Consider the following 14,609-nt stretch of genomic DNA (forward strand, 5'->3'; position numbering starts at 1 on the left):
ATCATGAACAAGGTTTTGCAGCTTGTTTTGAAGAGCGGCGCTTTACAGATTGTACAGTTGTAGTTCCGATGATCGTGAACAGCGGCTGTGTCGGCCAAGAAGAAAGGAGGAATTCTTGCTTTAGAGAAGATTCAAGCAAAGCACATTGCAAAAGTGCTACACATAAAAAGAACTGCCGTCCAGCACTGCTTCTGTCGTCTGCTAGCGTCCTACGCTTTCTAAAATGGCTTTCCAGGCTTATATGAGGTGGTCGTTGCTTGTAGCTTTCTCTTGCGGGTTCCTTGCCAATGCGCAAGACTCACGGGCGACGTTGGGTGAATTTGAGGTCATCTCTGAAAACTCTGGTGTGGTTGCAGGTGAGTGAGTGCTTAGTCGCGCGTCTCTCTCGCGTAGCTGCGTGCATCAACCTAACAAAGCAACTTGTAGTCCACTTGGCGCTCCTTCCAGAGGAAAAAGTATTCCTTTCAGAGAGATTTCACGAGCTGCCCACCGCATGGAAGCCGTTTATTAACGAGACAACGGGGCTGAAGCCTAATGAGTATTGGAATCGCGATCAAGCACTAGCTGACTGGGCAGCGAATGCTTCGTACTGGAAACCAAACAAGAATTGTGTTGCTGCCGGGTTTTTGACAGATGTGGCAGAGTTTGATATCAAGTCAAATAAATTCGAGTTGAAAAAATATCCATTTGACGGTGATCAAGGATATAGTTTCTGCAACGGGATCGCCCAGATGGCGGATGGAACGTTGCTGGTTGCGGGAGGGGATGCCAAGTTTGAAGCACCGCTAGGACCGAATGGCGAACGTATTACCACGTGAGTACTGCATATGCCCCGAGATAGCATGGTGACAAGTCGCCAAGGTAATTTAGGGCTAACACTTGCATGTCTTAGTGACGGCCGACGTGATGTGCGGATCTACAAGGATGGAGTTCTTACCAAGGTTCCGACGGCTCAGATGCCGTACATGGAGGGACCCGGTCAATGGAAGAATTATAGTGGAAGATGGTACCCGACTGTTATTACTCTAGCCAACGAAGAGTACGTATACGTCGCTCTCTTCCTGTGCAATAATTTGTACTTATGGCGCTCAAACTCTCAGCGTGATGATTCTTGGCGGACAGAAGATTTACTATGAACCGGGCAATCCCATTGCCGACAATCCTACGTATGAAACGTACCGAACGGCCACACGAACCTTGGATCCTCCTGTCCGTGTCGAGATACTTGCCAAAACATTTCCTGTGAACATGTACCCAATTGCATATGTCTTACCATCATCCGGAAACGTTTTTACCCTTGCGGGCAACATGTCCGCTATTCTCGACCCGGTAGCCAAAACTGAACAGCATCTCGTTGATCTTCCCAAGGACGGCATCATGCATAGGAGTTTTCCTTTCTCTGGAACCAACTGGCTCAACCCGTTAACTCCTGCGAATAACTATAAACCAACAGTCTGGATTTGTGGTGGCACCAATATGACAACCACTCAACAGGACCTGGCGAGGGACGGTAAAGTGTCTCCATGGTGGGACAATTGCAGCCAATGTTTGGCTACGTCCCGGTGCTATTCCATTGAGCCCGAAGCAGCCAATGCGCAATGGGTACCTGAAGAGATGCCCATTGCTCGGAGTCAGCCCATGGCCATCAACCTTCCTGGTAAGTACTGCCGCCGTGGAGATTTGTGGGAACTATCCTTAATACTATACCGTTAGACGGTACCATAGCCATATTTGGCGGGTCAGGAAAGGGACATCAAGGTGGAGATGCTGGCATTTGCCTCGCCTCCGCACCAACGAATAAAGTCGTGCTCTTTAACCCGGGAGAGACCGACTCTTCCGAGCGATGGAAAATTGGCGCAGAGGCGCAAGTACCTCGTCTCTACCACGCCAGTTCAGTCCTGCGCACCGACGGCTCAGTTCTTCTTGCTGGTAGCGACAATCAAAACTTTGCCAATATTCGATCAGACCCTTACGAGCTTCGTCTAGAGGTTTACCGGCCACCATATTTCTTCATCCCTAACCGTCCAGCGCTGAATCTCGCTGCCGCACCCAAGACTTTGCGATACGGACAGCAATTCATTGTACCTCTGACCAGCGATGTGGGGGCAACAATTCGTAACGTTAGCATAATCCGTTACGGCAGTTCCACCCACACTCTCAATGTCGACCAACGCCATGTCGAACTAAAAATCCTCCAATGGGGAAAAGGAAAGCTTTTGGTCCAGTCTCCTCCCGGTGCAAAGGTTGCTCCTCCTGGGAACTGGATGTTGTGGGCTGTTGATAACCGAGGCGCCCCAGTTGTCCAATCCGCAACCATCAATTTGCGGGCAAATAATACTGGTGAAAATGCAGTATGGTCTGACTCTGACAGCATTCAGCCAGATCCTCTTCCAAAGAAGAGCAAGAACTCAAATGCTGGGGTGAACATTAAATATAGTAGCGCCAATGCGCTTGGGATCGCTGTCGCGGGGAGTATCTTGCTTGGTCTACTATGAGCTCCATATTGATATATAGATAGAGTAATAGCTTGTATAGTGTATTTCTTACTTTTGCTATTTCGTTTTCGAATAAACAATACCGCCTGAAGTCTTGTTGAGTTCAAGTCCGCTGCGCGCAGTCGTTGGAAACTGTGCCACAGGTCGGGGAGCCTTTCGTTCAAAGCGACTCGAGGCCTTCCTTTGTCTTATTTCTTTCATCGCCAGCCAGAATTGCCAATCATGTCAACGCAAGCCTACTCGTCACCTTCCAAAGTCTCATCATGTAGCCACGTACATCGACTCTTTGTTCTCCTGCTCCTCATAGTGTCAATCATTCTCGTCACGGTCCCGCCCGCACATGCAAAGAATCCAATCAACTACAAGTCGGAGCATTCCAACTATGGCGACTTTCACAAATATGCTCAATCAGCCCGCGAGCACCTCGTAACTCAGGACCTCTCTCAGGAACCTTTACCGAAAAGCACAGAAGAAGAAGACCTCTACTACTTCTTTTCCTTACACGATTACAATGAGGATTCTCACCTTGATGGCAATGAGCTCATGGCCGCCTTCACTCAGGCGGGTGAGATGCCTCCTGTGGGAAGCAGACTATCTCGGAAGGATTTGGAGGAAATGATTGATCATGCACTGGAGGAAGATGATACAGACGGAGATGGCAAGATTAGCTGGGAAGAGTATTTAGCTAGCCAGTTGTATCATGACGCTGAATAGAAGGAACACAAGAATAGGCGAATCTTTTATGTGGCAATGAGATTATTTGCACATGTACACATATATTGCGAAGAGTTCTGAGAGTGTTTTCCAGCGAGGATCATCGCGATGACATGACCATCCGTGGAGGTGACAAATGTGTGGATTAAGATGACGAGGACGCTGAAAGTTGCGAATCCGTACAAACAAAGGATAATTGCTTTTGGATATCGCTTACAATTCGATGGAAAGTTTAATGTTTGAGGGATGAACGTGTCAAAACACCAAGAAAATCCTATTTTTGGCCCAGATACACGACTTAGCTTGCTGTGCTGCATCCGTTGCGCCAGAGTACAAAAGTCGTAGATTAGACCTCTTAGATGTTAGAGTATATCGTTCCCGCAAGGTAAAAAAGCAATAGACACCACTCTCAACTCCAATACGCCAAACGTAGTTTCATCATGTCATTCCGCTTCCTTCTTACCTTTCTCATCGCCGCTCTTCCATCTGCCACAAATGCCCTTCCGCCATCAACTTCATACGACTTGATAGGTTACTGGGGCCAAAATCTGGCAAAAAATCAGTATCGATCTGTAGCAGACTACGAACCCCCTTTGGCAACATTATGCCAAACCACAAATTACACCATCTACCATATCTCGTTCATGTACCTTCACTTTGATGCTACGGGGTTGTCCGGCATTGACTTGGACTACCACTGCCAATGGCCTACAAATAAATTCAATGGGTACCCGAATCCGACAAAAGGGATTAATGTCCTCAATTGTCCTGATGTGGGCAAAGATATTGCGGTATGTCAGGCGTTAGGAAAAAAGGTGATGATTTCTATATGTGAGTGACGACAAGAGATGATATGCTAGCTCCCGCTCAAGAGACTAACAAATTGTTATTTAAAACGATTTGGTATATAGCTCCGCAAGATTACCTATCCTCTCAAGATGATGCCATAAGGTCTGCCACAAACGTGTGGAATCTCTTCCTAGGTGGATCCTCCACCTACCGGCCTTTTGGCAGTGTCGTTCTCAACGGCATTGATTTGCGGATATGGAACAACGACCCAAATCCACAGTACTATACTACATTCATCTCAAAAATAAAAGAGTTTATGAATGCGGATACAGGGAGAAAATATTATATCGGAGGTAAGACTTTCAAAACTTTATCGGATGGTAGTTGCTTGTTCAAATTCTGATATAAATGTCTACAGGAACAACCCTTTGCCAATATCCCGACGTTCTTCTTGGGGGTTCAAACAGACCATCCACACCCCTCGCAACCATTCCAACGCTCTTTGACTACCTATCACCCTACTTCATCTCTTCACCAAATATTTGCGGCTGGAAAGGGAATAACGCTGGCTTCTGGTCCTTTATCAATCAATGGTCCGCCTTTATTGCGAGTTTTACTCCGAATACGAAACTCTTTGTGGGTCTCCCAAGCTGGTATACACCTGAATGGGTAAATGCTGCAGCTGGAGATTACATACCACCCAACGAACTATACGATATGAATGTCATACCGACACTAAAGAATCTAACGGGATTCACGGGATTTTCTCTAGTGGACACTTCATTTGACGTTCATAACCTGCCATGCTCCAACTTTCCCAACCGTCGGTTTTCAGACGTCTTGAACGGCCAACTCTTGTTGGATGCCTCTGCCGCTGGAGTAAATACTCCTGCTGATCAAAAATGCCAGTTCAGAAATCAGACTGTAGGAGGGACAACCGCAACGACAACCACAAAAAGCAGCAGTACAGTCATTAGAGATGATAACAAATCATGCATCTTCTTGGGAACATGTCCAGACTCTTCTGGATGGGGAATCGGAGCGGGGATGACTGTCTTTAGTCTAATGGCGCCAGCATTGTTGATAGTCATAATGGGTGCTTTCTTTTGAGCATGCTGGAGAATCCTTGTCTCCGATTCATCTCAGTAGAATGGCCCTTGAGTGTGATCTAGAATATAGAGCGCGCAAATACCACCAACTCTTATCAAAAGTCAAGCAAAAAGTTTTCCACTTTGGTGCCGTAGCACCTAAAATGATTGTAATATTTGAACAGAAAGTGAACAGCTCCTCCCAGCTCCCCGAAATCGTACAGGCAACCGGGAACGACAAACATGTACAAACATCTAAGTCGATGAAAATTATGGCCCCAACGCTTATTCTTCGTCCTCGGCTTCGTCACCCTAAAGACGTACGAAGAAAGCATTTAGCAAGGCAAGAAGGCTTTCCATGATGATATGGACGGAGGAACGCACCTTGGCAGCAGCGGCTTGACGCTTGCGCTTCACACGGCCAACACGGCCACCACCGTAGGGAGAGGTAAGAGCAAAGTCGATGTGCTTCTGGCTGTCCAAACGGACAATGAAGCTGGGAATGTTCACGACCTGCTTGCCGACGCTGTGAAAGAACAAGACACCTTAGCACTGTGAACCCAAATCACACAAAAAGACGACAAGGTCTTACCGAATGTGTCTCTGACGAATAAGCACACGAGCGTGGTGGATGGACTTGGCCAATCCAAGCTTGAAGACCTGGGTCTGCAGACGCCTTTCCAGGAAATCTTCGATTTTCAGACCAAGCACATAGTCGAGCCTGGCCTTGCTCTCGTCCAAAACGCCAGTACGTATCAACCGGCGGATAAGAGCATTGCCCTCGAACAAGCGGCGAGGGTCCTTCTCGTCGAGGGTCAAGAGCTCACGAGCAGCACGACGAATGTGGGACAAGCTGTAACCCACACGCCCTATAAAAACAAAAAAGGTCAGGTTCTCTCCTCGGTGGAACTTTGCTCAACTTCGACGCCGTATGATATACTAACAGAGCTCCCGCTTGTTCCTCAAACCATACTCTCCAGCAAGCTTGAGTTCCTGGTCGAGACGTTCGGATTCAAAAGGCCTCTTGGGGACCTTGTAGGTCTTGGAGCAGACTCTCTGAGGCATGCTGATCCACGACGCCGAGGGAGAAAAAGGGAAGGTTCAATCGCAGGACGGCGACCAACATTTTCTTTCAGTCGCTTTGCAATTATTCACGTGATTATGTTGCCATCGTTACATTCACGTGATTAGAACGAGTAAGCAGTTTATCCGCTCGGTACATGCTCCCCAACTGGTGTGCAAGGGTGTGCATCTACAGGCAGATGGACGAGATGCAGAGTTACGAGAACAAGACCATCAGCTCTTTACCGCCTGAGCTGCTTTTCCGGGTATTTGGCTACCTCGATGCGGATTTCCTAGCTCGCTGCGGTGCTGTTTGCAGAGGATGGAATGCTTTGGCAAATCATGATATCTTGTGGAAAGAACTGTGGTACGTAGGGTTTAGAAAGGGCAGTTTTATCAACAGCACCCGCTCACCAGTGCAATGATGTAGCCGAAAGCGATGGGAAAGACTTCGCCATCTCCCCCTCGCAATCCATCCACGAGTGGACTTTTCAGATCCAGACTTGGCGCGAAGTTTAAGTGTGGCCGAGGTTTTGGATATTTTACGGCGACGTGGAGTGAATCGTCCACGAGGGGCACTGGAGAAATCTGACTTGCTCAAGCTACTACACGACACCAGACCCTCAGGGAGCCCTCCTGGCCGCTGGACGGGGAAATGGTCAGAAGGATAAAAAATACGCAATTTTCCTGTAATCGACTGACGCATAGCTTTAGGAAGAGCAGCTATATTGTAGCGGAACTGGATCTTGACCGGACTCGGTTGACATTCCATGAAGTGTCTAGTATGGAGTGGAAATTCGAGGTTGGTGGAAACTGCTTGGTTCACAAGGACATTGTACATCTCATTGTCTGGTTAGTTTACGTCCGGAACAAGTTGGAATTACATGATGGATGGGGAGGGTCAACCGAGCACCACCAAGGCGCTTTTTCGCGCGGATGGAGTCTACGTAAACCCTGCTCTCCAGGTTGACGGCTTTCGCTGGCGGATGACACCTTACGGGGGCGTCCAGGTGGAGGATTATCCTCCTCACAGGCCGCAGAGAACGAGAGACGGTGGTTGGGTAAAGTGTTAATCATGATTTCGAGTTTCGAGATGACATTCTGACGGTAAACGCTTCTCTTTGTTCTTTAAGATCTTGTCGAACGGATATTTCACTTATAGATCAATAGATAGAGGGACCCCAGCGGAGTGAGTGTTCCCAGTGAAGTGATACCTAGCGCGTAGTCACAGGAAATTTTAATAGCCTTGTATATTTTGGAAGAGACCCCCTATTAGAGCCGCGTTAGTGTAGACGTTGAGACGTTGAGCGGAAGTGCGAAGGAAACCTATGAGCATATTCAAGTGTGCTCATTGCTTCATCATATTGGCCTTTGCAAGCAATCGCTGAAAGCCACAACAAGAGTTGGTACATTAGCAGATGCAGATGACGGGTGCTACATATCAAACTTACCTCCGCCCATTTCACAACCGGCTATCATACAAAGACAAACATCAGCTTCCAATGTTTGACGCTAGACCGCGATTAATCCATCGTACGCACCATATCAATCATCTTTCCGTCCAGGTTGAAAGCGCCAATGCCCTTCTTCATGTGTTCTTGGTAGCCTTCCACAATTTTTGTAGCCCTCTCAATATCTATAGGGGACATCCAAATCTACGGATGAGCCAATCTATCAAAAGTCATGGAAAATGTAATCAAACCTTTCTCTGAAGGAGAATAGATGCGCTGAATCGTCTCGAGTTGCTTTGGGTGTATTGCTTGCTGCAATCAACTCGTCAATCCCAAATTCGATCACTCAAGCTATTTATGACACGTACCTTGCCTGTAAAACCCCATTCGCGACCCTCGCGGCACTCTTCCTCCTGCAAGATGCCCAGATTAGCACCCCCAATCACCGTATGTGGGCGGGTCAAATTACAACTCACCAAAATATCCACGTTCTGGTAATCGACGCAGACCTACAAGATACCAAACGAATTATTTATCAAAAATTGGTCAATGTACACGGGTAGATTGGTTTGCTCGTACCATATCGATCGCCTGCAACCCAAACGCGCTAGCTGCGGTGGCAACACGCTGACGCGCGTACAAAAACTCTTGACGTGAGGGCGTGCGGATGAGACCTGTATCTGCCGCGTAGTCTTCAGCTGCACTACATATTTATAAACATGAGACTCCAACCGGTTGCGTGATTCTAGCGACATACATACAATACCAGTCCGTCGATACGGGGATCAGCTTGTGCAATTCTTCAAACAAGGATTGACAATTAGTGCAAAGCAAGGCGCATCGAGCGACGAGGTCACGTAATTTCATACTCTCGAATATTCATGATGCCCAAGGCACTTTCGATGCAGGCTAAAATACGTATGTTTGCTCGGCTGGTGGACAAGGTCAGCCTACGTTATCACGCAGTTCTGCTGAACGGCTCAGTACCTTGATTCGGGCGCTATAGAATCAATCATTCGTGACACAAACTCAAGCTCCTTGGCAGATTGCACCTTTGGTACCACTAGTGCGTCTACATATTTTGATCGTAGCTAAAGTCGCCCACATGCATTACTATAGCGGAAAGCAAGGGCTACAAACCACAGAGAGTTGGACTTACCACGACACTCAGGTCATCCACTTCCAAACCAGATCCGACCGCGTTAATACGTACGGTCTTTTCGCTCTTACCGACATCATGTTGCTAACCGCCCGCCACAATTTATCAGATCCTGGCGTCAAGTCGGAATGACAATCGATGCACATTCTTACCTCAAGTGCCTATCAATCCGAAGCAGCTGGATGTTAATACATGGATCATTTACTTTCGCACCAACCCAACATACCTGAAACACCAATTGTCTGGCAGTTCCTTTTCGATTTACGGGGACGGAATCTTCGAGGTCGTAAATAATGCTATCTGCATGTGACCTTGCGCGAGCTATTCAATTTCCGTTCGTCACTTCCTTATTGTAGTGGTAAAGAGACGTGTAAGGAGAACAAATGCCTGGCTTCAGCGAACACATGAATGCATCTAGTGCAAGTATGTACCAGGAACTTTTCCAAGGAAAGAATACGCCGATAGAGAGTGAGTGTGAAGAATAGAATGAGGGTCTCTTTCAGCACCAGCAGTACCGAACCGACATCCTTCTCCTTCCGTCTTCTATTACCATAGAAAATAGCCCTCCGCGCTCGCTCAGCTCTTGTTACGGGGCTTGAACCGTCCAAGGTCTGCGCTGGTGTTGAATAGCTGTGTTGTGATATCCCTAATAATGGCGCTCGGAATCGGAAAGCGCTACGCGCTGGCGGACGAGAGGTCTGCCTCCAGCCAGCCAGGGAGCAACTTCGCAGCATCTCTTGCACCAGTCTTTATGGGTGGTATCAAATGGAAATGAGCAATCTTGGACAATGTGGCTGCAGAGTGACAACATCAATCAAGTACAGTAGGTGACACGTGATTCGGCCTTTATGTATTGAACATCCCCCTCCACTCTTGCTTGCTTTTCTCCTCCAGCTCCTTCAATCTACCATCAACACTATTCAACTCTGCCCTTATGCCTGCATCCTGTGGTGCGAGTTCCGCCGCTCTATAAAGATCCGTACGTGCTTTCTCGAGGTTATTAAGCTTGTGATGCGATTGTCCGCGGCGAAAGTACGCCTGGATAAAGCAATTACAGTAAGAGACAACCGTAACCATTTGCATAGATGAGAACAATATTACCTTTGCATTCTGAGGATCTATCTTGATGACCTTGTCGCAGACATCAAAAACCTTTTCGTATTTAGACTGCTTAAGATAGCATGCTACCGTAGTCATAGTATGAGCTCTTGATCCAGTCGATGATAGCTAATCCCAGAACATTGTGGAAGACTTACCGGCCATGTTACTGTAACAAGCCTTGAGGGTCTGCAAAATAACAATCGCCCGACGGCCTGTCAGCTCGGCTTCTTCCAACATCAACAATGACGGCCGTGGATGCTCACATCTGCAATATCCTTCTTAACGTTCTCCTCTAGGCTCTTCCCGGGTACAATAGACGACATTGAAGAGTTGTCCAGCCCGGTCAAGTAAAGTACTGCCTTTTCATTCGTTTGTTGGAAACCTGTTCAGTATATCCAGAGTACGGTGGTACAGGTTGGGAAACATTGGCACCGAGAGCAGTACCTGGTGGTAGCAACGAAGAGCTGCTCACGGGAAAAATGGTTAAGAATGCATGCAATATCCGGAAGCTGAGGGCAAAACTACGAACCCTGGACAAGGTTCCCATTTTTGAATTCCACGTTTCCCTTCTCTTTCTCCTCTTTTCCTCTCCCAAGCTTTTCTTCGACACTGGCCATCGCGCTTTGGGAGTCGTATCGAGGACAAGACCAAATGGAAAGCCAGATGAAAGGAAAGAGAGATCGTTGCGGAAGCAAGATGAGTCCAGCAATTTTTCACGTGACCGTTCAGAAGCTTCTTGTTGGGAGTCAACCAATGACTTAAGTCTGAAAGGCATGGGCTACATTTGGTATTTGTCTTTGGAAATACTTTAGTTTGCATAGGGCTTTCTGGAAATCGTAAATCTTGTTGACAACGAGAAATGTCTGGGGCAGCGTTTCTTTATCAATCTGCGCCTGTAACAAGTCTATTCTAATTACTTAGAGATATGAAGAAATGTTGGGCGCCACGGTAGATTGCAGAAACAGTACGACACTTGCGGCAGATCTTCAAACTCAACCAATTGGTCTGTGAACAGGTCTGCTTTTCGTTAGTCTCATTGTATAGATCTTTGGGACCAATGTAGATAATGCGGAACAATGAAAAGGATGGAGATTATTGATGCATGGCGTGTTTTATTGCTAATTTCAAGGAAAAAAATAGATACACAAAAAATAAAAAAATCCGGGCATTCCTCGGCGGTTCCGCCCCAAAACGGCTATTATCACACGGGTCCGGGTAGCTCCTACTCGTCATCCTCGGTCTTCGTCTTCTTCTTTTTCTTCTTCTTCTCAGACTTGTCCTATATGAAAAGATAAGCAAGGATCGCCTAGGCTTTCGAACAGATTCCAGAGCAACACTATACCTCTCCATTCTCTGTGGCTTCCGCATCCTTCTTCTTGCTCTTCTTTTTCTTTTCGCCATCTGCTGTAGCTCCATCCTCAGCTGTATCGTCCATCTTTCTCTTTTTCGATTTAGGAACCACCTCTTCGATTAATGGTTTAGAGTCAACTTCCATTGCCTCCTTGTTCGCAGCAGGCTTTTCGTCAACTTGTCCAGCAGCATAATCAACGTAGTCTTTTGTCCAGGTAGATGGTGTAGCGTCGTTGCTCCGACCGTACTTGTCCAACTTGCCGTCCTGAATCAACTTTTTCTTCTCCTGTGCTTTCGGTCCCAGACCCCAACGACGTGGGTAGGTATCGCGTTCCATGATGACGCGCTTGATCTTGGCAACCACTCCATGATCGCAGGTGGCCATTTCGGCCGTGGACATCTGGGCAATAGCCAACGCAATAGCCTCGCCTTTGGTTGACATCAACACCACCTCCTCATTTATATCAATACCCGATTCGAATCGCAGCAGACCAGGTATCATGAGCTTGGCCCCATAGCAGATAGCATTCACAGCGCTGTCTTTGACAACTACACGCTTGTAGGTTGTGAGCAATGTTTCCAAAGGCATTACCACCCGTCGCAAATATGATTCTGAAAATGTCACATCGCGTCCCGTCAGTTACGTACACGACAAGTCCAAATATATAGCGTACTTACCATCCTTGGTGTTGTCGTATACCCATTGGGCATCCATAACGTCGTGCATCGTCACGAGGTTATCATCCTCGCCCAAAGCACCGGATCGCACACGCCGAAGTTCTTGCATATGACCACCAACCCCGAGCAAAAGACCCAAATGCACACAGAGGGTACGGATGTACGTGCCGGCCTCACAGCTGACCCAGAAAACACCCAAGTGGCGCTCGTTGTCAAATTCGATCAACTTGAGCTCATGGATAGTACGAATACGCAATTGACGTTTGACTGCCGAGATCAATGGAGGGCGTTGAAACAATGCACCGGTCAGCGTCTCCAGACTCTGCGCCAACTTCTTTTCGGATTCTATCGCGTCATGAAGGCGAAGAACGGCGACGTACTCTTTACCTATTGTCAACTGGATCAATATGGACCAAAAGAGAGTGAAATACAACCAATCTCACACGCACCGGCACCCTGCTGTGACTTAACCAAGCGAGTGGCACGATCGACACACACAATCAAGCACCCTGTCACTTTGGGGTCAAGTGTTCCACTGTGACCAGTCTTTTCCACACGGAGGATTCGGCGGATCCAAGCAACAACTTCGTGAGAGGATGGGTTGGCAGGCTTGTCAAGGTTGATGACACCATACTTGACATAGTTCTCAATATCGCGCTTGAGTGGAGAGCATCCGCTGGGGATGGGAGTGTAGTGGCCAGTGCGAACATTGAGTTTGTCGTAGTTCTTTTTGAGTGCAAGAGTTCAGAGGGCAATCCAAGCAGCCATATTTCAGCGCAACTCTACCTTCAACAACAAGGGCCAGGTGGACGTGTCCATGGATGGGGTGACAGAGGTAGGTTTGATCATATAATCCGCATCGGACTGCGTTTTGGCTGCCTTTTCGGCTGTCTTCGTCTTACCCATCTTTCTGAGCCTATGTACCGAGAACGCGCACTTGCTTCTTTCTTGGAGAGGATTGGAAGAGAAGGCGGAACCGGAAAACCACCTCCTTCACAAATGTCCAAAAAATCTCCAGAAAAAACCTCCAAGGGAAGAGCGTCGGAAAGCGTTGAAAGCGTTGAAGGCCCAAAAAAACAAAAAAAGTATTGGTTGGAATGCGCACGGATCCAATTCGTTCAAATCGGTCTTAGCATACGTAAGCAATTATTTATATTCTCCGCCCTGAAGGTTATCCTTTGAATTTTTAATGCGGTATTATTGTCAGCGTTCAATGATAATCTGTAAATAGAAGACGGCTTTAACCCTAACCCTAACATCATTAAAGCAAGGATCCGTGAACAAAAACCAACTGGTGCATCCGAGAGCTAACCGAACCCCTTCATTGCTGTGTACCTAAAACTTGCCGTTCAGATATGTCTGGCACAAACGATATGTCTGGGACAAACGATTCTTCTGTGGACTGCGAAAACCAATACCAAGAGCAGCTAACCCTGGAGATGTCATATCTAGGCTTCAACAACTATGTGGCAAACAATATTGCAGCTATGGCAATGCATATCCTCCTCTTCGCCCTATTATCGGAGGGAATCTTGAAGATAAGACATAGAGCAACCATCAACTGTTTCTGGACTGCTGTAGCGTTTAATCTCCTTTATTGTTTGTGGAATGTTATCGGTATGAAGGGTCGTGCTTTGCCTCTATGGTGGTTACAAGTCGGATGTTCATCTTCAATTGTTTATATTAGGAAACACCTTTCCATGGATGTTCACATACGCAGGTACCAACTTTTATTACTATCCACGGGGCTTGTACAGTGCCGTACAAGCGCAAAGTCTAGTGCTGCTCAACTATTATCGAGTCGCGCCTAGCTTCGACACGGTTATGGGCCGTCAGCTCAGAATCGCAATTTTTTGTGCTGTCCTCTTGGTCTTCCCTTTGGAACTCGCAAGTCAATATTACATCGCCATCAGATACACCATGACAGCAGATTGGGTTAATACAGAGTATTTGGCGCCTCTCGTGCACTCAAATTGGGGTAAGCAATCTGTTGCTTGAATTCACATTTGTTTGCCTGACGTCGTTCTCGGTAAAGTGTATCAAGTATTTCTTGACAGCTGTTTCTGCGGGTATAGCATTTGGATGTAAGTATTGACACCATCACTTGTCTGCGTGCGTTTTTGGATCCTGTCTTTTAATCATGGATGCATTTTATTACTAGTATCCGAGGGTCGAAATCCCTCTCCCTACCGGCAGGAGCTTTTCGATCGCATGAGAGCAAACAGCACAAAGCATTCGCCATAGCCCATATCATGAGGATCACCATTTTTCTCGGAATTGAAGTCCTTCGCGCAGTCTCGTATACAGTGACTCCGGACGATTCTGATGTTTCACTGGAGGCGTTAACCTTCTGGGCAATGCATATCATGATGCCACCATTTAAGCCATATCTCATTGTGACGGATATGACACGGGTTCGCGCCATTACAGACCGTTGGGGGAGGGACGGCGAGTCCCCTAATCTAGACGTCAGCAGGCTGGCATCATCAACTAAGGATAGCTCTCGCGCACCACATGATGGGGACTCTTCTATATAGGTGATAGAGTTGGAGATAGGTAGTCAATAATATATCGGCTGCATACCTAATGTACTTCAAATTAAATAAAGGTGACACTAGTGGGTTTAGAACACAAGCGATCTGGTGTGCCAGTATGTAAGAGATACAGGAAAAGAAACGCCTTCAACCAACAGAGTATTACTAAATTACAGATATCCATTTGT

At 47.1% G+C, this 14,609-nt stretch overlaps 8 protein-coding genes across 8 annotated transcripts; 5 read left to right on the plus strand and 3 right to left on the minus strand.

Moving 5' to 3' along the window:
* Positions 1 to 72: 72 nt before the first annotated feature.
* SPPG_00751 (uncharacterized protein) lies at positions 73 to 2,597 on the plus strand. The gene is made up of 5 exons (XM_016749080.1): positions 73 to 356; positions 427 to 814; positions 893 to 1,039; positions 1,101 to 1,657; positions 1,714 to 2,597. Exons 1-5 carry the CDS (start codon positions 224 to 226, stop codon positions 2,493 to 2,495), a joined length of 2,007 nt encoding a protein of 668 aa, XP_016613115.1. The 5' UTR covers positions 73 to 223; the 3' UTR covers positions 2,496 to 2,597.
* Positions 2,598 to 2,717: 120 nt separating this feature from the next.
* On the plus strand, positions 2,718 to 3,209 carry SPPG_00752 (uncharacterized protein; the record flags this gene model as incomplete). Its single annotated transcript, XM_016749081.1, has 1 exon — positions 2,718 to 3,209. The coding sequence occupies one exon, from the start codon at positions 2,718 to 2,720 to the stop codon at positions 3,207 to 3,209; it is 492 nt and encodes a 163-aa protein (XP_016613116.1).
* Positions 3,210 to 3,649: 440 nt separating this feature from the next.
* SPPG_00753 (uncharacterized protein) lies at positions 3,650 to 5,108 on the plus strand (the record flags this gene model as incomplete). Its single annotated transcript, XM_016749082.1, has 3 exons — positions 3,650 to 4,040; positions 4,121 to 4,351; positions 4,417 to 5,108. The coding sequence occupies 3 exons, from the start codon at positions 3,650 to 3,652 to the stop codon at positions 5,106 to 5,108; spliced, it is 1,314 nt and encodes a 437-aa protein (XP_016613117.1).
* Positions 5,109 to 5,221: 113 nt separating this feature from the next.
* On the minus strand, positions 5,222 to 6,195 carry SPPG_00754 (40S ribosomal protein S9). Its single transcript, XM_016749083.1, has 4 exons — positions 6,031 to 6,195; positions 5,679 to 5,955; positions 5,471 to 5,612; positions 5,222 to 5,398 (listed from the first exon to the last, which is right to left on the minus strand). The coding sequence occupies exons 1-4, from the start codon at positions 6,149 to 6,151 to the stop codon at positions 5,372 to 5,374; spliced, it is 567 nt and encodes a 188-aa protein (XP_016613118.1). The 5' UTR covers positions 6,152 to 6,195; the 3' UTR covers positions 5,222 to 5,371.
* A 126-nt stretch (positions 6,196 to 6,321) lies between these two features.
* Positions 6,322 to 7,634, plus strand: SPPG_00755 (uncharacterized protein). Its single transcript, XM_016749084.1, has 5 exons — positions 6,322 to 6,515; positions 6,579 to 6,806; positions 6,863 to 6,950; positions 7,006 to 7,209; positions 7,282 to 7,634. Exons 1-5 carry the CDS (start codon positions 6,349 to 6,351, stop codon positions 7,339 to 7,341), a joined length of 747 nt encoding a protein of 248 aa, XP_016613119.1. The 5' UTR covers positions 6,322 to 6,348; the 3' UTR covers positions 7,342 to 7,634.
* SPPG_00756 (uncharacterized protein) lies at positions 7,497 to 10,476 on the minus strand (the record flags this gene model as incomplete). Its single annotated transcript, XM_016749085.1, has 19 exons — positions 7,497 to 7,532; positions 7,600 to 7,620; positions 7,690 to 7,784; positions 7,851 to 7,911; positions 7,968 to 8,012; positions 8,076 to 8,108; positions 8,179 to 8,302; positions 8,361 to 8,399; positions 8,469 to 8,531; positions 8,587 to 8,690; positions 8,759 to 8,842; positions 8,911 to 8,919; positions 8,985 to 9,079; positions 9,667 to 9,796; positions 9,860 to 9,942; positions 10,015 to 10,045; positions 10,123 to 10,218; positions 10,304 to 10,323; positions 10,389 to 10,476. The coding sequence occupies 19 exons, from the start codon at positions 10,474 to 10,476 to the stop codon at positions 7,497 to 7,499; spliced, it is 1,257 nt and encodes a 418-aa protein (XP_016613120.1).
* A 469-nt stretch (positions 10,477 to 10,945) lies between these two features.
* Positions 10,946 to 12,929, minus strand: SPPG_00757 (centromere/microtubule-binding protein CBF5). The gene is made up of 5 exons (XM_016749086.1): positions 12,674 to 12,929; positions 12,337 to 12,613; positions 11,888 to 12,274; positions 11,202 to 11,821; positions 10,946 to 11,138 (listed from the first exon to the last, which is right to left on the minus strand). Exons 1-5 carry the CDS (start codon positions 12,791 to 12,793, stop codon positions 11,082 to 11,084), a joined length of 1,461 nt encoding a protein of 486 aa, XP_016613121.1. The 5' UTR covers positions 12,794 to 12,929; the 3' UTR covers positions 10,946 to 11,081.
* A 165-nt stretch (positions 12,930 to 13,094) lies between these two features.
* SPPG_00758 (uncharacterized protein) lies at positions 13,095 to 14,516 on the plus strand. Its single transcript, XM_016749087.1, has 4 exons — positions 13,095 to 13,504; positions 13,575 to 13,865; positions 13,923 to 13,971; positions 14,049 to 14,516. The coding sequence occupies exons 1-4, from the start codon at positions 13,243 to 13,245 to the stop codon at positions 14,422 to 14,424; spliced, it is 978 nt and encodes a 325-aa protein (XP_016613122.1). The 5' UTR covers positions 13,095 to 13,242; the 3' UTR covers positions 14,425 to 14,516.
* The last annotated feature ends 93 nt before the right edge of the window (positions 14,517 to 14,609 follow it).

The sequence above is a fragment of the Spizellomyces punctatus genome (genome assembly GCF_000182565.1).
Source record: "Spizellomyces punctatus DAOM BR117 chromosome Unknown supercont1.1, whole genome shotgun sequence".
Classification (NCBI taxonomy): domain Eukaryota; kingdom Fungi; phylum Chytridiomycota; class Chytridiomycetes; order Spizellomycetales; family Spizellomycetaceae; genus Spizellomyces; species Spizellomyces punctatus.